The 24,552-nt window shown below is 45.5% G+C and overlaps 1 protein-coding gene across 1 annotated transcript in view; it reads left to right on the forward strand.

The window, feature by feature from the left end:
- Positions 1-17,897, forward strand: part of LOC122920975 (acylphosphatase-2-like) — a 72,484-nt gene extending 54,587 nt beyond the window's left edge. Inside the window, exons 3-4 of the mRNA XM_044270834.1 lie at positions 15,681-15,790; positions 17,766-17,897. Coding sequence (XP_044126769.1) covers positions 15,681-15,790; positions 17,766-17,880 — 225 coding nt within the window. The 3' untranslated portion in view covers positions 17,881-17,897. The remainder of the gene's footprint in view (positions 1-15,680; positions 15,791-17,765) is intronic.
- The last annotated feature ends 6,655 nt before the right edge of the window (positions 17,898-24,552 follow it).

The following is a 24,552-nucleotide window of genomic DNA, read 5'->3' on the forward strand; positions in this document are numbered from 1 at the left end:
ATCGCAGTGTGAAGATTTGCAGAGGCGGAGCTGGCCCTGGTGCTGAACACTGCTGTCCAGGGTGCTGATTGGTGCAGGGGAGAGAGGCGCGAGATTCAAACTTCCTGCGCTCCTCTCTTCCCTCTTCTTCCTGTCCAGCACCCTGACCGTGCAGCACCATTCAGCACCAGCTTCTGCGTCCCCCTAATCGGCATCCATCACCCTCCTGCACCCATCGCCACCCAGGTAGGTTAGGGTCAGTGAGGGAGAGGCACCATTAGGAAGGGAAAGAAGGGAAAAGTTTCTTTGATCCATCTATCAGACCCCAGACCCCCCCCCCTGCCACTTGCCCCCCCTACCAGCCCCCCACCACCACCATTTTAGGATGCCTGCTTAGTGTCTCCAAAGTCTGAGAGCCATACATATTGGGCATCGTCGCGTGCGTAAAAGTCGTCGCTATAAAAATAACTTTTGACCAATCGCCTCGGATGAACGGTGTTAAAAATATAAAACAAAAACGGTGCCAAAACACCCATTTTTGGGCAAAATTTCAATTTGAATCCTTTTTGCCGGTAATAAAGCAGTTAACCCTCAGCCAAACAAAACTCAATATTTATGGCCCTGATTCTGTAGTTTGCAGAAACACCCCATATGTGGTCGTAAATGGCTATATATTTGCACGGGAAACAGTGGGGTTGCGTGAAAGCGCAATAAAAAGGACCACAGGGGGGCGCCTCCTGAAGGCCCAGTGACTAACCCTCTTTTTTTCCTTCCCCTGTCTCTGACTTATATATTTGCACGGCAGGGCATAGAACGAAGGGAACTCCATACGGTTTCTGGAAGGCAGATTTTGACAGTTATTTTTTTGACACCATGTCCCATTAGAAGCCCCCCCTGATGTAGCCTAGACTAGAAACTCCAAAAAAGTGACCCCATGTAACAAACTACACCCCTCAAGGTATTCAAAAGTTACTTTACAAACTATGTTAACCCTTTAGGTGTTCCACAAAACTAAATAGCCAATGTAGAAACAATTTTAGAATTTAATTTTTTTGTTACATTGCCTCAAAAAAGAGTAATATAGAGCAACCAAAAATCATATTTACCCCTAAAATAGTCCCAAAACAACAACCACCTTATCCCGTAGTTTCCTAGATGGGGTCACTTTTATGGAGTTTCTACTCTAGGGGTGCATCAGGGGGCTTGAAAGGGTACATGGTGTAAATAAACCAGTCCAGCAAAATCTGCCTTCCAAAAACCATATGACGTTCCCCTCCTTCTATGTCCTGCCGTTTAGCCAAATAGTAGTTTACGACCACATATGGGGTGTTTCTGAAAACTACAGAATCAGGGCAACCCATTTTGAGTTTTGTTTGGCAGTTAACCCTTGTTTTACTCCTGGAAAAAATTGATTATATTGGAAAATTTTCCAAAAAATAGAAATTTCTAAATTGTTTCTCCATCTGCCATTAACTCTTGTGGAACACCTAAAGGGTTAACAAAGTTTGTAAACCCAGTTTTGAATACCTTGAGGGGTGTACTTTCTTAGATGGAGTCACTTTTTTGAAATTTCTATTCTAGGGGTGCAACAGGGGGCTTCAAATGGGACATGGTATAAACAAAACCAGTCCTGCAAAATCTGTCTTCCAAAACCCATATGGTGTTCCCCTCCTTCTATGTCCTGCCGTTTGGCCAAACAGTAGTTTACGACCACATATGGGGTGTTTCTGCAAACTACAGAATCAGGGCAACCCATTTTGAGTTTTGTTTGGCAGTTAACCCTTGTTTTACTCCTGGAAAAAATTGATTATATTGGAAAATTTTCCAAAAAATATAAATTTCTAAATTGTTTCTCCATCTGCCATTAACTCTTGTGGAACACCTAAAGGGTTAACAAAGTTTGTAAACCCAGTTTTGAATACCTTGAGGGGTGTACTTTCTTAGATGGAGTCACTTTTTTGAAATTTCTATTCTAGGGGTGCAACAGGGGGCTTCAAATGGGACATGGTATAAACAAAACCAGTCCATCAAAATCTGCCTTCCAAAACCCATATGGTGTTCGCCTCCTTCTATGTGCTCCCGTTCGGCCAAACAGTAGTTTACGACCACATATGGGGTGTTTCTGCAAACTACAAAAAATAGAAATGTCAAAATTGTTTCTCCATCTGCCATTAACTCTTGTGGAAGACCTAAAGGGTTAATAAAGTTTGAAAAAACAGTTTTGAATACCTTGAGGGGTGTAGTTTCTAGAATGGGGTCATTTTTGGGAGGTTTCTATTATCTAAGCCTCACAATATGACTTCAAACCTGAACTGGTCCATAAAAAGTGGGATTTTGAAGATTTCTGAAAAATTTCAAAATTTGCTTCTAAACTTCTAAGCCTTGTAACATCCCCAAAAAATAAAATATCATTCCCAAAATGCTACAAACATGAAGTAGACATATGGGGAATGTAAAGCCATCACAATTTTTGGGGGTATTACTATGTATTACAGAAGTAGAGAAACTGAAACTTTGAAATTTGCTAATTTTTCAAAATTTTGGGTAAATATTGTATTTTTTGTGCAAAAAAATAAACATTTTTGACCCAATTTTAGCAGTGTCATGAAGTACAATATGTGACAAAAAAAACAATCTCAGAACGGCCTGGGTAAGTCAAAGCGTTTTAAAGTTATGAGCACTTAAAGGGACACTGGTCAGATTTGCAAAAAATGGCCAAGTCCTTAAGGTGAAATAGGGCTGAGTCCTTAAGGGGTTAAGCACAATCCATAAAGGTTATTATCACTATCCTATTATGTTAATTCAGCAAGGGTATGTGTGTCACACTATTTATTACAAGTACACAATATTGTCCATTTCACTTTTTATCGTTCTTTATTTTAATAAACACTATATACAGTGCCTTGCAAAAAAAAAAAACATTAGACCTCAATGTCAGAACTCCCAAGTATTAGACCTCAGATCAGACTTTGAAATAAATAAATTAACTTACATTTTTTGCTCCGCCTCCACTCCCCTGCTTTCTAGTCTTCTCTGGGCCTGTGCTGCACAGTTCTCCTGTAGGCAGTCAGTACAGTGGAGTGCAGCCCAGAGTAAACCAGGGAGGAGGGGTGAGTACAGCGCTTCACTCCCCCACCTCTTGGAGACTAGTGAGCGCTTCCATAAATGGAAGTACTCACTGCATCTTATAAAGCGAAAAATACAGCGCCACCTGCAACTGCGACCAATTCAACCCCTATAGCTACACCAGTGGATTTGGGCTCCTTTATATACTTGATATGGTTGGGAAAAAAAAAGACTAGGGTCCATCTAAGCCAACTGCAATACTAAAATTGAACAAAACGCATTATACAAAGGACAATTCTACCAATGATATCACTAAATGCCCTTGGTCTCCACACCCTTTTCCCTCTGCTTCAAAGTGAAGGCTGTAAAAGGCTTCTTGATGGATGCAAGAGCAGCAGAAAGAGGTTGTTAAGCTTTGCTAATGAAAAACGGAATTAGACCTCCACTGATTGGCAAAGGGTTGCCTTCTCTAATGAATCACGTAGTCCGCTTAATGGATAGACGTTGGCTTGTCAAGCGAAAAACATCAGAGAAAAACCTTGCAACCATAGCAGGAAGAACACAAGCTGGTGGTGGCAGCGTTATGGTCTGGAGAATATTTTCTGGGCCCACTCATCCATGTGGAAGGCACTCTCAACTGATTTGGGTATAATTCCATCCTTGCAGATCAATGTGACATGTCACATGGCTAGAAATGTCAGACACTGATGGAAGAGCATGACCAAGACTTCCAAGTACTACCCAGGCCCCTTTATTCCCCATACTTTAACCCAATTTAGTATCTGTGGGACCGCCTTAATCACCATGTTCGCTTTATGGATCCTTCCCCATGTATCCTCCAGAAGCTGTAGGATGCACTGCAGTCAGCTTGGCTCCAGGTACCTGTAACACCCTACCAGGACCTTATTGAGTCACTCCCAGCCAGGGGCGTACATAGAAATAACTGGGCCCCATAGCAAAAATCAGAATTGGGCCCCCTAACCCCTCCCACTACCCATCTGTGGCCCATTGCACTGGGTTATCGTCATCTATATAAGCATCAATGGCAAGCAGCATTCATGGGGGGGCTGCTTGAGGCCCACTGTTCTCTATATGATAAGACTAGCATAAGGACATGGCTTCGCATGGGTATATGTTATCTATTTCATTTGATGTTTCTGTGTGTCGTTGAAACATAGCGACAGTATCCCCCATAACAGTGACCTCTACAGTACCCCGCCCTTTAACAGTGAACTCCACCTTTCTGTCATGGAACCATGAACCGGACGTACAACAAGAGATGAGTGGAAATAAGAAGGCTTTATTGAAAATCAAGCTGTAAGGCGAAAGTCCAAACGGATGGCTAAACCGAAGCAGGGTCTTGCGAAGCCAGAGGTCAGGAACCAGAAGGGTGGTCAGACGAAGCCTGGATCAGGAACCAGCAGGGTAGTCAGACGAAGCCAGGATCAGGAACCAGACGCAGCAGCAGTCTTAGAAGCATGTGAACACAGGAGGACCAAGCAAGGAACTGAAGCCACAGACCTCCTATATATATGAGCTGGGCATCCAGCTCCTCCCAGTGGGAAGGAGAAGCCGCAGGGTGGGAGGCTACAAGAAACCCAGAAACCAAGATGGCCGCCAGCACATGTCAAACGAAGGGGAACAGCAAGAAGGTAAGACCATGACAGTACCTCCCCCTCAAGGGCCCCTCCTCCGCGGAGTAAAGAACGGTTTCTGAGGGAAGCGTGCGTGGAAGGCTCGGAGCAAGGCAGGAGCATGGACATCTGCGGAGGGAACCCAGGAACGCTCCTCTGGACCATAACCACGCCAATGGACCAAAAACTGCACCCGACCGCGGACCAGGCGTGAGTCCAGGATATTGCTCACCTCATACTCCTCACGATTGCCCACTTGGACCGGACGAGGCCGAGGAACCGAGGAAGTGAAACGATTACACACCAGTGGCTTCAACAGGGAGACATGAAACACATTGGAGATCCGCATGCCAGGAGGAAGCGCAAGGGCATAGGCTACCGGGTTTACCCTGCGAAGCACTCGGAAGGGACCAACAAAGCGAGGCGCCAGCTTGGGAGTGGGCACTCGAAGGTTGAGGTTGCGGGTGGACAACCATACGCGGTCTCCGACCTGGTAGGAAGGAGCGGGCGCTCGTCTGCGATCAGCCTGGAGTCTCTGGCGCTGCGCAGAGACCTCAAGGGACCTCTGGATCTGTACCCAAGAAGCACATAGGACGGAAAGGTGATCCTCCACAGCCGGAATATCCTGTGGAGAGAATACCTCCGGTAACACGGCAGGTTGGAACCCATAATTGGCCATGAAGGGAGACGTCCCAGAGGAAGAGTTCACCGCCGTGTTCCTGGCAAACTCAGCCCAAGGCAGAAGGTCAACCCAATTGTGTTGGTGATCGGAGACATAGCAACGAAGGAATTGCTCCAAGGCCTGATTGGATCGTTCTGCGACCCCATTGGACTGAGGGTGGTAGGCCGAGGAGAAAGAGAGATGAATCCCCAACTGGGAGCAAAAGGCGCGCCAGAACCTGGACACAAACTGACTCCCCCGATCCGACACAATTTCCTTGGGCAACCCGTGCAACCGGAAGACCTCCCTGGCAAAAATCGTGGCCAACTCTTGTGCAGAGGGTAACTTCTTGAGAGGAACACAGTGGCACATTTTGGAAAACCGATCCACTATCATGAGAATGACCGTATGGCCTCGGGATGCAGGGAGGTCCACAATGAAATCCATCCCCAGGTGTGACCATGGACGCTCCCCGGTGGCTATGGGTTGCAAAAGGCCCAACGGAAGGTGCCGAGGGGGACTTACTCTGGGCACAAACGGAGCATGCCGCTACATATGCGGCGATGTCGGAACGTAGAGAAGGCCACCAGAACAGACGTGAAACAGCCCAGGACAGCTGATTCTTTCCAGGATGCCCCGCGGCCTTGGAGTTATGGTAGGTTCGCAACAACCGAGTGCGCAACTCCTCAGGCACAAAACATCTGCCGTTGGGTCTCCCAGAGGGAGCACCAGATTGAGCCGCCAAAATCTGCTCACCCAGGGGAGAGGTCAGGCTGGTGCGAATGGCGGCCAGGATCTGATTCGGAGGTATGACCGAAGTCGGAATCGACTCCTCCCCGGACAGCTCGGAGTACTGCCGTGATAAGGCATCCGCTCTGATGTTCTTGGAACCGGGTAGGTAGGAGACCACGTAATTAAAACGTGACAAGAACAGAGCCCATCTGGCCTGACGTGGTGTCAATCTCTTGGCCTTAGAGAGGTAGGTCAGATTCTTGTGGTCTGTCAGGATGAGAACCGGAACCACCGAGCCCTCGAGCAAGTGCCTCCATTCTTTAAGGGCCTGCACGATGGCCAATAACTCCCTGTCACCAATCTGATAGTTGCACTCCGCGGAAGACAGTTTCCGGGAGTAAAACCCACAAGGAAGCAGAGGGCCCTCTGGTGTTCTACGCTGAGACAGAAGGGCGCCTACTCCCGTCTCAGACGCGTCCACCTCGAGGACAAAAGGCAACCCAGGGTTGGGATGCGACAGAATCGGAGCTGACACAAAGGCGGACTTTAGAGCCTCAAAAGCTCGGATGGCCTCGGGCGGCCAGACCTGGGGATTACTGCCCTTCCTGGTCAGATCCGTGAGAGGCTTGGCTAGCATGGAAAAGTCCCTGATGAACTTCCGATAATAATTGGCGAAGCCCAAAAAGCGCTGCAGGGCACGAAGACCACTGGGCTGGGGCCACTGTAAGACAGCCGAAACCTTCTCAGGATCCATGGAGAACCCCTCAGCGGAAATGATGTAACCTAAGAAGGTTACCTGGGATCGGTGAAATTCGCATTTCTCAAGCTTACCGAACAGCTTGTTCTCTCGTAACCGTTGCAACACTCGTCTGACATCCAGAATGTGGGCCTCCATGGATTCAGAATATACCAAGATGTCATCCAAATAGACCACCACACACTGCTGCAACAGGTCACGGAAAACATCGTTGATGAATTCCTGGAAGACTGCGGGCACATTGCACAACCCAAAGGGCATAACCAAGGATTCATAATGACCGGTCCTGGTGTTAAACGCGGTCTTCCACTCATCGCCCGCCTTGATCCTTACCAGGTTATATGCCGCCCTCAGGTCGAGTTTGGTAAAGACCGTGGCCCCTTTGAGGCGATCGAACAGCTCGGAAATCAAGGGTATCGGGTAAGCGTTCTTGATCGTGATGCGATTGAGACCCCTGTAATCGATGCAAGGCCTCAACTCACCGCCCTTCTTTTTCACAAAGAAAAATCCAGCCCCTGCCGGGGACGAGGATTTGCGAATGTGTCCGCGTGAAAGCGCCTCCCTCACGTACTCCTCCATGGCCTCATTCTCCGCTACCGACAGTGGATAGACTTTGCCACGAGGAGGAACGGCACCAGATTGTAACTCTATGGCACAATCGTATGGGCGGTGCAGAGGTAGGGCAACCGCACGCACCTTATCGAATACATCCCGGTACTCCTCGTATTCAGGAGGACACAGAGAGTCCGAGGAAGTACACAGCAACTTGACAGGCCCATGGATGCAACTAGCCCCACACTGCGGTGACCACGAGAGGATCTCGGCCGATTTCCAATCGAAAGTCGGATTATGCTTCTGGAGCCAGGGGTACCCCAAGACCACCGAGTAGTGTGGAGACGAAATAACCTGGAGACAGACCGACTCTCTGAACGGCACCAATGGCCATCCCCACTGGAAGGGTCTCATGAGTCACGTGTGGCGGCAGAAGGGGTCTGCCGTCTATCGCCTCAAGAGCCAGTGGGGAACCTCGAGGCTGCAGAGGAATGGAATTGGCGGCAGCGAACACACTATCAATGAACAAACCACCAGCACCAGAGTCCACCAACGCCTGGGTCGTCACCGAGCCCCCGACCCAGGAGAGGACAACAGTAATCAGTGGTTTGTCAACACGGGAAACCGGGGACGAGGAGACTCCACCCAAGATCTGCCCCCGACAGGATCTCAGGTGCGAGCGTTTCCCGGACGGTTCGGGCATGCCAACCGAAAATGCCCACCGAGACCACAGTACATGCATCGGCCCTCGCGTCTCCGGAGTACCCTCTCCCCCTCGGACAGGCGAGCAAACCCCAGCTGCATGGGTTCACCCCCAGACAAGTCATCCCCAGGAGGCGTGGGAGGAGAGGGAGGCACGGGTGGGACAGCAAACGTAGGCGCCAATCTGTTAGAAGGCCTCCGCAGGCTCTCCTTAAAGGAAGGTCTCTCCCTGAGTCTGGTGTCAATCAAAATCAGGAAAGAAATAAGAGACTCGAGCTCCACTGGTAGGTCCTTAGCTGCAACCTCATCCTTCAAGGCATCCGAGAGACCATGAGAGAATGCAGCGACCAGAGCCTCATTATTCCAGCCCACCTCTGCTGCCAGGGTACGAAACTCAATGGCATATTCAGCTACGGATCGTGAACCCTGTCTGATGGACATAAGGAGCTTCGCAGCAGAGGCAGCACGAGCCGGCACATCGAATACCTTCCGAAGAGAAGCAACAAAACCGGAAAACTCGGCAACCACCGGATTGTTGTTCTCCCATAAAGGGCTGGCCCAGGCCAAGGCCTTGTCCGAGAGCAGCGAGATCAAGAAGCCCACCTTTGATCTCTCAGTAGGAAAGGCATGTGGCAGCAACTCGAAATAAATGCCCACCTGGTTAAGGAAACCTCGGCACTGAGTTGGCTCTCCCCCAAAGCGCTGTGGAAGGGGGGCAGAACCGGTCATACCCCGAAACACCGCAGGCGCAGCAACAGGTGTCGGGGTAGACTCTGGCGCAACAACCGGAGCGGCAGTAGGAGCGGGCCCAGGAGCGACAACCGACCCATCGGCAACGGAAGCTAAATGAGCCGTGCGTTCAAGCAGGGTTTGCAACGCCACAGCGAACCGACCCAACAGGTGATCCTGCTGATCAAGTCTGGCAACCAGCGTAGGTAGCGAGGATGGCCCTGTACCGTCAGAATTCATGGCTTGGTCCTAATGTCATGGAACCATGAACCGGACGTACAACAAGAGATGAGTGGAAATAAGAAGGCTTTATTGAAAATCAAGCTGTAAGGCGAAAGTCCAAACGGATGGCTAAACCGAAGCAGGGTCTTGCGAAGCCAGAGGTCAGGAACCAGAAGGGTGGTCAGACGAAGCCTGGATCAGGAACCAGCAGGGTAGTCAGACGAAGCCAGGATCAGGAACCAGAAGCAGCAGCAGTCTTAGAAGCATGTGAACACAGGAGGACCAAGCAAGGAACTGAAGCCACAGACCTCCTATATATATGAGCTGGGCATCCAGCTCCTCCCAGTGGGAAGGAGAAGCCGCAGGGTGGGAGGCTACAAGAAACCCAGAAACCAAGATGGCCGCCAGCACATGTCAAACGAAGGGGAACAGCAAGAAGGTAAGACCATGACACTTTCCCCCTTTAATAGTTGCCCCTGACCCCTTAACGGTCCCCTCCACAGTGCCCTGCCCCTTTAACAGTAACATCCACAATGCCCGCCTCTTTAACAGTGACCTCCACAGCGCCCTGCCCCTTTAACGCTAGGGCTACACGACAACATGTGTCACATAACATTTTTTCTCAACAACTTTTATAATGATAGGCTAAGGTGTCCCACTGAGACATGGTACATGCTGCGACTGCAACATGACAGTCGCAAAAAATCCATCCAATAAGCACAGAAGAAAAATGGCTGGGTTGTTATGGAAATCTGGAGTAAAACTGTGTGTATGGCAGTTTGAAGAGAAAGACTTGCAGGCTCGTATTGGCTAATGCAGGTAATTTTTTGGGAATATCTCAGGAACGGTACGTACTAGAGAGCTAAGACCCGGAACCTTCCCAGAAACCTGATGTACCTGTGTGCCAAATTTGGTGATCGGTTCAGTCATTTGGTTGCGCATAAAGAACAGACAGACGTCCAGACAGACAGACAGAAACTCATTTTTATATATAAGAGATTATGTAGAGGGCAGTGTGCCCTTCCTTGAACTCTGCTTGCTGCTGCCCCCTCACACTAACACTCCGCCCCCCCCCCCCCCCACTTCCCCATTAACTTTTTTTTTTTTTACTTTTGACAGTGCACAGCTGCACACTACTTAGGGGACTTTCACACTAGCGTTAAAGTTTTTCGTTATTGAGTTCCCTCTTAGGGGCTCAATACCGGAAAAAAACGCATCAGTTTTATCCCAATGCATTCTGAATGGAAAGCAATCTGTTCAGTATGCATCAGGATGTCTTCAGTTCAGTCACTTTTACGGTATTTGGCCAGAGAAAATACCGCAGCTTGCGAAACACACTTGCCTGATTGCCAGATCCGGCATTAATTTCCATTTAAATGTATTAATGCCGGATCCGGTACCAAGTGTTACGGAAAACTGGATCCGGTTTCCTGGTCTGCGCATGCAAAAAATAACGGATCCGTTTTTTCGGATGACACCAGAGAGACGGATACGGTATTTCAATGCATTTGTTAGACAGATCTGCATCCAGATCCGGAAACAAATGGTATCCGTTTGCACACTAATTTCCGGATCCGGCAAGCAGTGACGGCAACAGCACTGCCTGCCGGATTCCTATAACGCTAGTGTGAAAGAACCCTTACCTTGTCCGTAGCTGTGCACGGCATGCTGTCTGGAGACATTACCAGTCTCTGGGGATTAGAGTTCGTCTCTGGGTGGTTATAAATCACTGAGCCGGGCAGGCAGCGCGGTGGAAGACATGTCTCTGTCTACTGAGCTAGGCTAGCCAATCAGCAGCAGGCTATTAACTCTGCTAAATGCTTATTGGCCAGTTCAACACCCAGCAGACACACAGAGGAAAGTGCACTGGCATAGGCTGGCTAGGGACTGTCTGTCACTGCAGGAGTCGGCACCAGATAAGGAGAAGTGATAGTGGAGCCACAGCAGCTATTTTAGTGTAATTAGGGGCGGGCCTTCCATCCACTCCAGGCCCCTCCCCTTCACAGGCCCCATAGCAGCTGTGTGGTCTGCCGCTATTGTAGGTATGCCACTGCTCCCAGCCCATCTAGCTGTTGCCCGTGCAGCACATGGCGGTTACTCTGGATATTAGCTGGTGATCATAATAATGTGACTCAACTATGCCCCACTTCTGGCCTGGGGCCTTAGTTGGCATGTCCCTGCGCAAGCAGTCATGATGACATCACTGACCTCATGCGCCAAGTCTCAGGTGGGTCAGGAGGTCGCTATGAAGTTATCTCAACCTCCTTCATTGTTCTACTTACTAATAGGCTTCAGGCCTAGTGGCCTGCAACCTATGAGGATGAAAGGCAGGGATGGGAGCCATAGGTTTCTATGCCCTGCATCAAACTGGCCCTGAAGAAGGCCATTGGAATTGCCAAGTTTGCCTCCTCCCGTCCCCAAAGCCAGTCCTGACTACAGAAAAAAAGTACAGATTGTTTGCCTTGTTGGCTGGATTCAGAGGAAAAGAATTACACCATAGCGCAAGAAGTTTATTTTACAAAGTGACTATTAAGAACCAAACAGCTTTATTTATAAAAAGTTTAGAATTTATTTAACCAGTTACCTAGTAAATTACTCCTAAGGCGCAGAGATAATTCCAGTGTTCAGCTCTGCTGAGCCAGAAACAAACCCGTTTAATGTTAGGAATCAGGAGACAAAAGAACAGTAGATTAAAAAGACACGTTTTATCTCTCTTCTGGAATCAATTACAAAGGAAGAATGAAATAACAAGAACAGCACCATAGTAAAATCTAGAATTTAGCTCCCATTAAATCAGCTATGTTTGCTTTGCAAATCATACTTGTATATTTTAAAGGGTTTGTAAAAGATGGGAAAAAAGGATTTGCTTTTTTTTTCTTCCAGAAACAGGATTATGTCTGTCCATGGCTAAGTTGGGTATCATAGCTAGGTTTTGTCACCATGCTAACAAACCATGGGTCTAGCTGGTATTAAAGGGTTTTCCAAGATCAGACAAAATTTAGCCAAGGAGGGAAATGCCATAAAAAAACTAAAGACCAATTACCTGGTAAAACCCCTGCTGCTGGTGTGCAACCACTCTGGTCCTCCAGGAGGCTGTTGCCAGTAAAACAAAATTTACCAGCAATAGCAAGTGTTGGTATAGAGTTAGGGCGTATATATACATGCTGGTTTTGTGACCTTTTTTTGGTGCTATTTGGACATAATCACAGCAAAAAAACAAACAAACACAGAAAACCAGCACATATGAACACAAAAAAGAAGCAGAAAGCTGAATTTTTTAAAAATCCTGGACAACCCCTATCAGGTAATTTCTAAGGATAATTTATGCTCCACAAATGTAAGATTTCCAAGATTTCCACAAAAGTACAGGCCAGACTCCAATAACTACCATTATTGAATGCATTATCTGCGGAGCCAGCACTGGGGCAAAGTGGCCTTCCTCTGGCCTTTTGGATTCTGACTACACCATTCAGCCTCATGGGCCACAGGCCACCAAGCGTCCTGACACAGGCGTTAATAATTATGTCATCATGCTGCCTCAGACCCCGGGCAGGAGCTCACAGTGATGTCATTGCAACATGACATGACAACTCAGGCATGTGACCTACATCACGGATGGTGGTCAGAAACGGAGGTGAGTGGTTTTTTTTAACACTAAATATGGGCACTACTGGGGGCACTATGGGCATTATATAAACCTTGCACTACAGGCGGGCATTATATACTGGCACTACAGGGGAGACAGGAGCATTATATACTCGTGCTATGAGGGGGGGCATTATATATTGGAACTACTGGAGGGGATGGAGGACCATTATATACTATTACTATAGGGGAGCATTGTACATACTGGCACTAAAGGGGGCATTATACATACTGGCACTACAGGGAAGTCATAACTGCAGGGATCATTATAACTAAATTGGGAACTGCAGGGGGGGGCAATATAAATACTGAGGGGACTATAGTGAATTATTACTAATAGGAGTACTTTGGGATGGGGGCATTATTATTTTTTGGCAGTATAGTATTTGGAGGCATTAGATAGCACAACGGACACAATATTGGGGCTAGCAGGCACTGTTGGGGCAGCAGGAGGACAATGGTCGAAAAGTGAGGAATTTAATATGTCTGTATGGCAAACTCTGCTTAGATGAGATATAGCTGAAATAACTCATCATGGCGGTCTGCTTCCAGTGGAGAAGATGAGGAAAGAGAGCATCTACATCAGAGGAGACATCACTGGATGTAAGAGGTATGTAGCACTGTGTTCTCCTGTATGTTTGGTAGCACGGAATGTAATGTCCATCCATATATACCTTTAGTAGTAGGGCTGACAGGGACGCCATTTCAATCTTTACCTCAAGCAGCAGAGAACCTAGAGTGGGCACTAGCCTTCCTACAATGTAAGCTGGCCACCCTTCACAACCTCTTCCTACTGCTCTAGCATCCATCCAAGAGCCTTTTACAGCCTTTACTCAGGAGCAAAAGGTTGTGGAGTGTTTACTGCAGAGACCAAGGGCATTTAGAGGTATCATTGGTAAAATTCCCCTTTGTACAGTGTGCTTTGCTCAATTTCTATATGGAGGTTGGACTGGATGGAACCTTTTCTTTTTTTCAACCACATTAACTATGTAACTATGTAATTATTTAATCACTGTATAGCAGTAATATTTGACAACTACATACGTATATAAATGTATTTTGGGGGTGGGGGCATACACCTTGGGGCTATTGCCCCTGGTCTATTAAGACCTTAGCAATACTCTGGCATACAAACAGGACTGACTAAATGTGAGTGTGTTACAATATTTTATTTGAAGCCCCACTTCAAATTTTGCCTAGGGCCACATATTGTCTAAAAGCAGCCCTGACTATCTGAGTTCCCTCCAATAACCTATAGTGCCAGCAGGTACATAAACAGAAAAAACATTTCACCACCTTACCTCGTCTTTCTTTAAACTCTTGAACTGAGCGGCCACTGCAGGTCCACATCCTATATTTTGTACAGACACATATGTAGCCCCAAGAAAGACATGTGTCTGCATGTGTCCCCACTACAAAAATGGCACCTAGTGCCAATCATCTGCCCCCTCAAACACAGTGCACTGCACCAGTCATGTGCCCTCTGCCCCCTAGAAACCCAGCACTAAGCTTCTATCATGTTTCTCTGCCTGCCACTAACGCAGCACTTAGCCTCAGTCATGTACGCTCCCACAAAACCTACACTTAGAGCAAGAATGCAAACATTTTCTAGCAAAAGCCATGAATTGATCCTAAACATGGAAAAAAAAGTACAAAGGTAAGGTTTAATTTTAACCATCTTTTTAGATGTAAAAAAATCATGCAAAATGCACTCCAATTGCACTATGCTTGCCCGCATAGTGCAATTGGAGTGCATTTTGCATGATTTTTTTACATCTAAAAAGATGGTTAAAATTAAACCTTACCTTTGTACTTTTTTTTCCATGTTTAGGATCAATTCATGGCTTTTGCTAGAAAATGTTTGGCCTTGAGCGTTAATATGTTTCATGTGTGAATTGCTCTACATTTTGTTATGTACTTAAGTTATGTAACTCTAAGGCTTCTTTCACACGGCCGTTGCGGAAAAATGTGCAGGTGCGCTGCGGGAACACGTGCGATTTTTCCGCGCGAGTGCAAAACATTGTAATGCGTTTTGCACGCGCGTGAGAAAAATCGCGCATGTTTGGTACCCAAACCCGAACTTCTTCACAGAAGTTCGGGCTTAAGATTGATGTTCTGAAGATTTTATTATTTTCCCTTATAACATGGTTATAAGGGAAAATAATAGCATTCTGAATACAGAATGCATAGTACAATAGCGCTGGAGGGGTTAAAAAAAAATAATTTAACTCACCTTAATCCACTTGCTCGCGCAGCCAGCATCTCCTTCTGACGTCAGATCACATGCTCCAATCACATGGTCCACCACCGTGGTGATGGAGCATGTGATCTCACGTCACCACAGGTCCTTTAGCCCACAGCTCATCATTCAAGAAGTAAAGAGACCAGGAACTACGCGATCAAGAGGAGAAGGTGAGTTAACTTTTTTTTATTTTTTTAACCCCTCCAGCACTATTATACTATGCATTCTGTATTCAGAATGCTATTATTTTCCCTTATAACCATGTTATAAGGGAAAATAATACAGTGAATAGACTGTCACCTAGCAACCATGCGTGAAAATCGCACCGCATCCGCACTTGCTTGCGGATGCTTGCGATTTTCACGCAACCCCATTCATTTCTATGGGGCCTGCGTTATGTGAAAAACGCACACGATAGAGCATGCTGCGATTTTCACGCAACGCACAAGTGATGCGTGAAAATCACCGCTCATGTGAACAGCCCCATAGAAATGAATGGGTCGGTATTCAGTGCGGATGCAATGCGTTCAACTCACGCATCACATCCGTGCGGAATACTCGCCCATGTGAAAGGGGCCTAAGGATTTGTAATATATCATAAGTAATGCTCCGATCCACCAAGTTTTCATATTTTTATTAGATAGAAAAGTCTAGCCAACTAAGCTACTTGGCCCATAAGGGGCAATAGAAACCTGTTGAAAAGGAAACCTAGTTGGCAGTTTATTCATAGCCCATTTTTCAGTCTGTCTATATTTGCAGTATACAGAAGACCAAGCCAAACGTGTTGCTGTTGTTGGATGGGTCAAAAATACTCCACATGGAACAGTTACTGGGCAAGTCCAAGGATCAAAGGAAAAAGTGGAAATAATGTGAGTACCGTTAATTTCAATAGTCATTTTTATGTACCTTTGCCACGTTTTGCAAGAGGCCTTAGGCTGGGCCGCGCCTATTTACAGCAGGCCCAGTCTAAGCACTGCCCGGGTCCACCGAGCAGCACATGAGAGCCGCGGCCCTGCTCTAACAGCCCAGACCGGCAGGAGTGCCGATCCTGGCTCTTTAACACTTTACATGCCGCAGGCAATGGCACCCGCCACATGTAAAGTGCTGACAGAGGGAGCGGACTCCCTCTGTCTCCCTCTGACTCCCTCTGTCTCCCATTAGCACCCCGCTGATGTGTGTGAAGGCTGGCTGGGGTCTATGAAGGCCCCAAGACAGCCTTGATTATTTTCCATCAGCACTGACATTAAAATGCAATGCACTATAGGGATAGTGCATTGCTATCTTAAAATCAATCAAAAAGCTGTCTGTTATAGTCCCCTTGTGGGACTATTAAGTGGTATAAAATGTTTAAAAAAAAAGACATTTATTCAATAAAAAAAAATGTAAAAAAATTATGCCTTTTTTGCCATTGAAAATACGCTTTTCAATGAAAAAAAATGCAAAAAAAAAATCTCCCCCATATGTTTTGTATTTCCGCATCTGTAATGACCCAGACTACATAAATATCACATAAATTATCCCCTACGGTAAATGCCATAATAAAAGACATAATTGCTAATTTATTCTTAGTTGCCACTGAAAAAACATAATAACAAGCAATCAAAAAGCGTCATTTACTCTGAAATGATACCAATAAAAAATACAATTCGTTACGCAAAAAGCAAACCCTCACACAACTCCATAGAAAGAAAAATAAAAAAAATTATGGGTCTTGGGAATCAGCAATGCAAAAACATTTTTATCTTTTAAAAAAAAGTGTTTTATTGCAAAAAAGTATCAAAACGTAAAAAGAAATATATGCATTTGGTATCACTGTAATCGTACTGACATAGAGAATAAAGATATTATGTTATTTATAAAAAATGACCGTAAAATCTATAATGTAAAAACACAGTGGCAGTATTGCTGTTTTTCCCATCTCCCTCCAAAAAAGAGTTAATAAAAGTTATGTGTACCCCAAAATGGCGCCATTAAAAACTACAGCTTGTCCCGCAAAAAACAAGCCCTCATAAAGCTATATACATGGAAAAAATAAAAAAGTTATAGCTCTTTGAACGCGACGATGAAAAAACGCTTGATCAGTAAGGCCCAAAACAGGCTGGTCACTAAGGGGTTAATTATTTATCTGTTTTTTGTTGGTCTGATTGCGCCAATGTACAGTGCAGCTTGGTATTCATTTTATGTGATTTCAACTGCTCCTTACATTGCAAAGCATCTGGAGTTTTACCAAGCAGTTACAATAATAACACATAATATCAGGTCCAGCTTTATTATGTGTTTAGTTTAGTTTACTTACCGACTAGCAGACATTTAGGCCCTGGTTTATCAAGGTTGGGGTGTGCTGAGCCAGGCATGATAGGGCCGGTTTTCCCGGAGGAGGCACGTGGTATTAATGACAAGGTGCAGGCCTCATTATAAGTTACCTGTCTCCTTTGGCTTTCAGTGCTCCAGAATGAAATGTTCAGCAGCTCCAAGCTGTCGTAGATCCAATGATGAATTAGCTGGGCCGATGGTCCTACTCTCGCAATGCTTCCTTTTCATAGACTTGGTAAGGACAGCGTAAAAGGCAGATTGCGACTAGAAAAGTCGCAATTGCATTGAAAAGTTGCAAATCTGGTGGATATGTGACTTTTCTATGCCAAAAAAGGCGTAAGGAGGATGATAAATTTCCTCCTTTTATTCTAAAATCTGGAGTTGTATTTATGGTGCATGTTTTTTGTAGATTCACCAATAGAGGCAATAAAGGGTCATTCCTGTGGCAATCCCAGTAAAAATGAATGTCTTGCAAGTAACAGGCAGCCCCTTTATGTATTTTATCATTGTCCAATCTTTTTTTTTTTTCAGGAAAAATTGGCTGAGAAATGTTGGCAGTCCAATGTCCCGAATTGACAAGGCTGTTTTCTCAAATGAAAGGCAGATACAAGATCTGGAATATACAAATTTCAAGACAAAGTACTAACAGTTTACTTAACTTGGATAGACTGCAAAATGTTCTCATCTGAAATAAAATAAAAAATAACTCGACTGAGAAAACAAACAATAGATTTTGTAAAGACAAAATAATTTTCTAAGAGAAAAACTTTCCTTGAGTTTAGTTTTTTTCACATTTCTTAATCAGCTAAGAGAGGCCTAAACGACTCCAAGATCCTAAAGTCTATCACAGGCTGATTGTACCACCGTCTTTAATATGACTAACCTTCACATATAGAGATTTTCACACATAACGTTAATATCAACTATTTCTATCTTTTGTTCATATATTTATACCAAAGGTGCCCCCAATTAATTATGCCTATGGCCTATGGCCTCTCTTAGTTGAAGTTTTTTGAAGTTTGGTATTTTTGTTTCTCGCTGAAGAAACACTCTTTTGAATGATAATTGGAAGGTTATTATTTTATGGTCACTATTTCCCAGGTGTCCCCCAACCTGCACATCTGTTGTTCTGTCAGGTCTATTGGTTAATACTAAGTCTAGTTAACTGTTATTTCAGCAAAGTGTGAACTAGAAAGGCAACACAATATTTGCCCTTAATAGCAAGCCATTTACATATTAGTATTGGTATATGTCTGCACAAATTTTAATAGTTTTTAACTGGAACACTTTTTCAACCATTTTCAGGCCACTTCTTTACTATAAACTTCCATGGAGTTTCCTGAAGGGCCTTGCAGAGATGGCAGCTGCACACTAACCAAAGTAACAGCTGAGCTCCCCATAGAGAAGGCAGGGATGTTTTTTACTATCTTTTTCGTCTCCATTGCTATATACAAACTCAATGAGTGTTGTGTATAGAGATCAGGAAGTGGCAATGCAGCCGCCTCCTGCTCGGATCCTAGCAATCATGTGATGGTTGGGGGCGGCTATCTGCATAAGCTGCTGGTTCTTTGCAGATCCAGATCAGCACTGCAGTTTTTGCCTATTGTAAGGGTACGTCCACACAGAGTTTTCTTGGATGAGGTTTTGAGGCAGATATGCCTCAAAAAGCAGATCTACCAGGAAAGTATAAATCCTTCCTTTATATTTCCGATTCCTTTCGAATCCACTTCTGACATTGGCAGAAAATCCTGCAGGCAAATCTGCCTCAAAACCTCATCCAAAAAACTCTGTGTGGTCCTACCCTAGTGCCTCTATGGGCTGCATTTCCCTTGTAACTGGAGCTGATATGTCAGCCCCCAACACAGGAGAAATCAACAATAAAAAATGTAATGGTTGATGCCCCAGCAAAGGTCTTGGATTACTTTAAAGGGGACACAAAGTAGAAAAAAAAAAGTAGAGACAAAATGCCACCACACGCCACAGCTTCTAGCCCGTCCCAATGCATCCCTTACCTATACATTGCCTTTTTCAAAACAGGAAAGGGGACATACTTGTTAGTTTCACTTTTTGCTAGTAAAGAAAGATTTTAAATAAAAAAAACTGACAATTTAAATTTTTTAAAAATATTTTTACAGGTATAAAAACTAAAAGAAAAAAAAAAGAAAAATTACAGAAATAACACCCCATGTCTCGAAAAAATTAGCTGGATGGAAAAGAATATGGCTTTCAAAGACGAATGTAATTAGAAAACCTAAAATGTGCTTTATCAGGAAGAGTTTAACTGCTCTTTAGCTGGTTAAAAACCCCATTTGTGTGTCATCTCTTTGCGCAGTAAATCAGTCATATGGAATTCACATCTCTGGTAACTGTCAGAAGTATGCAATAAATACATATTGGTGCTACTATATGCAAAATTAAAGGACAAGGACAGAAAAGGAGTACAAAAAAGTAAACAATCGTGATATAAATTTCATAAAAAAGTAGCAGTAACAATATTAATATTATAAATCACTTTATAGGAAAGTCAGTGCCATCTGCAGGTTAAAATTAAAACTTAACTTTTATTATCACTTGTTTATTAACATACATCTGCTTTTATGAACATATGTGTATATTAGGTGCTAATTATTTACGGGGGAAAATGATTGTTTAAAATAAAAGGACTAAGGTGTCTGTGCTATTTTATCGAGCAGCGTTCTAGCTTTGTGTTATGCACTATTGTAACATTTATCAATGTGCTTGCTGTCAAACAGTAGGGACCTGAGCACTAACCAACAACATAGGAGGTCATGTACTTTAATTTTCACTTGGCAATTACCAGAAGGGGGTATGAACAAATGCTCATTACATTTCTCATGCTTGCAATTGTTCAATCAAGCCCCTCCTCTCATAGGGATTGTTGGTAGCACATCACAATTTATTATATATATATTGTGGCAATGTGAACATTGAGGTATTGTTTCCCCAGGTTCCAGTCCGGGACTTAGGGCATGCTCAGGGATCCTATTTAATCCTGCTACTGGATCTTGGGTGCGGCTCACTCTGGAGTGTCTTGTGAAGCAGAGTCTTGGTGAGGCTCTGTGTGAGTGGTCTCAGCTGGGTGGGCTGAGGGGCCACGAGGCTAGGCGATAGCCTGAACTTTGGGGGACGCGGTGATGCCTGTGAAACAAAGATCACGAGGCCAGAGTCGGGAGGGCTACTGGGCCACAATCCCCCAAAAGGTATTGAAGTGTCACAGCCTGGAGGTTGCTGGACTGAATGGCTGAGGAAAGCCGCATTTGTGTTCCATGTGTAAACAGGGCTCTCTAGGTGAGTCAGGCAGGGCCGTCTTTAATATTGATTGGACCCTGGGCAAAAATTTACTTGGGCCCCCTGGATCCCGCCTTCCCACACCCTAGCATGCAATCACGCCCTCCACCACAACACACACACAAAAAATCCACATATCTGGTAGAGTCCAGTGAATGACTGTAAATACTTCCAGTTCTGAAGACTCCAGCGGCTCAGGATCAGTGCTCTGGGCTCAGGCTGGAAGTGGGCACCGCTCTGCAGGAAAGAGACCAGGGCTCGGCTCACCCTAGTGTTACAGTGCACCCCAGCACCCCACAGTATGCAGTATAGCACCCTATAGTATACAGCAACCCACAGTATGCAGTATAGCAGCCTATAGTATACAGCACCACACAGTATGCAGTATAGCACCCCACACTATACAGTACCCCACAGTATATAGTAGAGCAGTATAGCAGCCCACAGTATACAGCACCCCACAGTATACAACACCTCACAGTATACAGTAGAGCAGTATAGCACCTCATCGTATACAGCACCCCAAAATATACACGATACAGCACCCCACACTATACAGCACATACAGTATACAGCCCCCCACAGTATACAGTACAGCAGTATAGCACTCCACAGTATACAGGCCCCCCACAGTATACAGGCCCCCCACAGTATACAGGCCCCCACACAGTATACAGGCCCCCACACAATATACAGGCCCCCACAGTATACAGCCCCCCCACAGTATACAGGCCCCCCACAGTATACAGGCCCCCACACAGTATACAGCACCCCACTATACAGTAGTTTACAGTATATTAGCATAACAGCCCCTGTCACCTTTTTCTGATGTAATCTTCACAAAAAAAGCTCCACAGTTAAGGCAAACTTCTCCTGCAACACGACTGGTAGGACCTGTGATGACCTCATAGCCATGTGACCAGTAATATTGCTAGATTACTGGTCACATGGTGAGGATGTCATCTAAGGTCCTAGATCACAGCTCTCATCACAGTATGCTGCCTGGACTCAGTGCCGTCAGGCATGGCAGCACCCCCTGTGTAGCTGACAGCCTGACACCCGGGGGAGTGGCTAGCAGGGCTCAATAGGCAGCTGCCTTGGGCCCCCCAGGAGCAACTGGGCCCGGGGCAGCTGCCCCTTTTGCCCCTTGGTAAAGACGGCCCTGGAGTCAGGGATACGCTTATGTGTTTAGTTAGAGCCTAGCCGGGCAAGGGTTTGTTATTTTGTGTGGATGTCACACGTCATAAGTTGAAGCTGCAACTTCTTAACCTGTGCTTTGCTAAAGTGTCTGAAATAAAGCAAGAGTTTCGACATTATAATCGTGTCTGCGAAGATATCTGTGAGTGTGACCCCCTGAAAAGAGACGATCCCTTACAATATAGAGAGAGGGAGATGTGCTGCCGACAAACATTCCATAAAAGATGCCATGAACCACAATCAAGCGTTGTCTCGGTTGTCACTTGATCGCACCTTGCAAATGTTCTTTCAGATGATTATCAGCCTGCGTAAAGGTCCTTCATCTTGTTATTTTTTTATTCAACATTGATTCGTTTTTATTCTTGTTTGTTTATGAATTACTTATTAGCAAATCAGGGAAAATGTATCTGATGGCAGCATTTTAGCCTAAAAAAGAAATGGCAGGCAAAAAAACGACGAAACATATTGGTAATTGTTATATGTGACACTGACCTAGACAGTCAAGGTCAGACATTTTTGAACTACATGGTCAAGGAGGTGGAGGTGTGTAGCTATTTTCTTTTTAGGCAATGCTGTGTAAGCAGGAGAGGACTGGGAACTTAAAGAGGACCTTTCACCTGTAAAAACAATGTGAACTAAGTATGCTGACATGGAGAGCGGCGCCCGGGGATCTCACTGCTCACTTACTAAAACCTCCCAGGCTGTGAGCTGTGCACTGCGATTGGCCAGCGCTGCAGCCTAGGAGAAGGAGACGCCCCCAGGACAAGGGCAGACACCGCCTACTATAACTTACAGAGCGAAGATACCGGAGGGCATAACGGGAGAACGGAGCGGCGCCCGGGAATAATAGTAAGTGCAGTGAGATCCCCGGGCGCCGCTCTCCATGTCAGCATACTTAGTTTACATTGTTTTTACAGATGAAAGGTCCTCTTTAACCGCCCCTGGACCGCCTAACGCAGGATCGCGGTCTGGAGGCGGCTGTCCCAGGCAGAGTCACGCGTCTACGCGTCCTATTGCGAGATGCGAGACTTCCTGTGAACGCGCGCACACAGGCGTGCGCGTTCACAGGATCGGAAGGTAAGAGAGTGGATCTACAGCCTACCAGCAGCGATCGTTCGCTGGCAGGCTGTAGATGCGTTTTTTTTTACCCCTAACAGGTATTTTAGACGCTGTTTTGATAACAGCGTCTAATATACCTGCTACCTGGTCCTCTGGTGGTCCCCTTTGCTTGGATCGACCACCAGAGGATACAGGCAGCTCTGTAAAGTAGCACCAAGCACCACACTACACTACACCCCCCCTGTCACTTATTAACCCCTTATTAACCCCTGATCACCCCATATAGACTCCCTGATAACCCCCCTGTCATTGATCACCCCCCTGTTAGGCTCCATTCAGACGTCCGTATGTGTTTTACGGATCCACGGATCCATGGATCGGATCCGCAAAACACATACGGACGTCTGAATGGAGCCTGACAGGGGGGTTATCACCCCATATACACTCCCTGATCACCCCCTGTCATTGATCACCCCCCTGTAAGGCTCCATTCAGACGTCCGTATGTGTTTTACGGATCCACGGATCAGATCCGCAAAACACATACGGACGTCTGAATGGAGCCTTACAGGGGGGTGATCAATGACAGGGGGGTGATCACCCCATATAGACTCCCTGATTACCCCCCTGTCATTGATCACCCCCCTGTAAGGCTCCATTTAGACATTTTTGTGGCACAAGTTAGCGGAAATTGATATTATTATTTTTTTCTTACAAAGTCTCATATTCCACTAACTTGTGTCAAAAAATAAAATCTCACATGAACTCACCATACCCCTCACGGAATCCAAATGCGTAAAAATTTTTAGACATTTATATTCCAGACTTCTTCTCACGCTTTAGGGCCCCTAAAATGCCAGGGCAGTATAAATACCCCACATGTGACCCCATTTAGGAAAGAAGACACCCCAAGGTATTCGCTGAGGGGCATATTGAGTCCATGAAAGATTTAACTTTTTGTCCCAAATTAGCGGAAAGGGAGACTTTTGTGAGAAAAAACAAAAAAATCTATTTCCACAGCTAACTTGTGCCCAAAAAAAAAATCTTCTATGAACTCGCCATGCCCCTCATTGAATACCTTGGGGTATCTTCTTTCCAAAATGGGGTCACATGTGGGGTATTTATACTGCCCTGACATTTTAGAGGGGCCCTGAAGCGTGAGAAGAAGTCTGGAATCCAAATGTCTAAAAATGCCCTCCTAAAAGGAATTTGGGCCCCTTTGCGAATGTAGGCTGCAAAAAAGTGTCACACATCTGGTATCGCCGTACTCAGGAGAAGTAGGGCAATGTGTTTTGGGGTTTATTTTTACATATACCCATGCTGGGTGAGATAAATATCTTGGTCAAATGCCAACTTTGTATAATAAAATGGGAAAAGTTGTCTTTTGCCGAGATATTTCTCTCACCCAGCATGGGTATATGTAAAATGAAACCCCAAAACACATTGCCCAACTTCTCCTGAGTACAGCGATACCAGATGTGTGACACTTTTTTGCAGCCTAGGTGGGCAAAGGGGCCCACATTCCAAAGAGCACCTTTAGGATTTCACAGTTTTTGTTTTACACATTTTGATTTCAAACTACTTCTCACACATTAGGGCCCCTAAAATGCCAGGGCAGTATAACTACCCCACAAGTGACCCCATTTTGGAAAGAAGACACCCCAAGGTATTTCGTGATGGGCATAGTGAGTTCATGGAAGCTTTTATTTTTTGTCACAAGTTAGTGGAATATGAGACTTTGTAAGGAAAAAAAA

Source organism: Bufo gargarizans, chromosome 10 (assembly GCF_014858855.1).
Source record: "Bufo gargarizans isolate SCDJY-AF-19 chromosome 10, ASM1485885v1, whole genome shotgun sequence".
Lineage (NCBI taxonomy): Eukaryota > Metazoa > Chordata > Amphibia > Anura > Bufonidae > Bufo > Bufo gargarizans.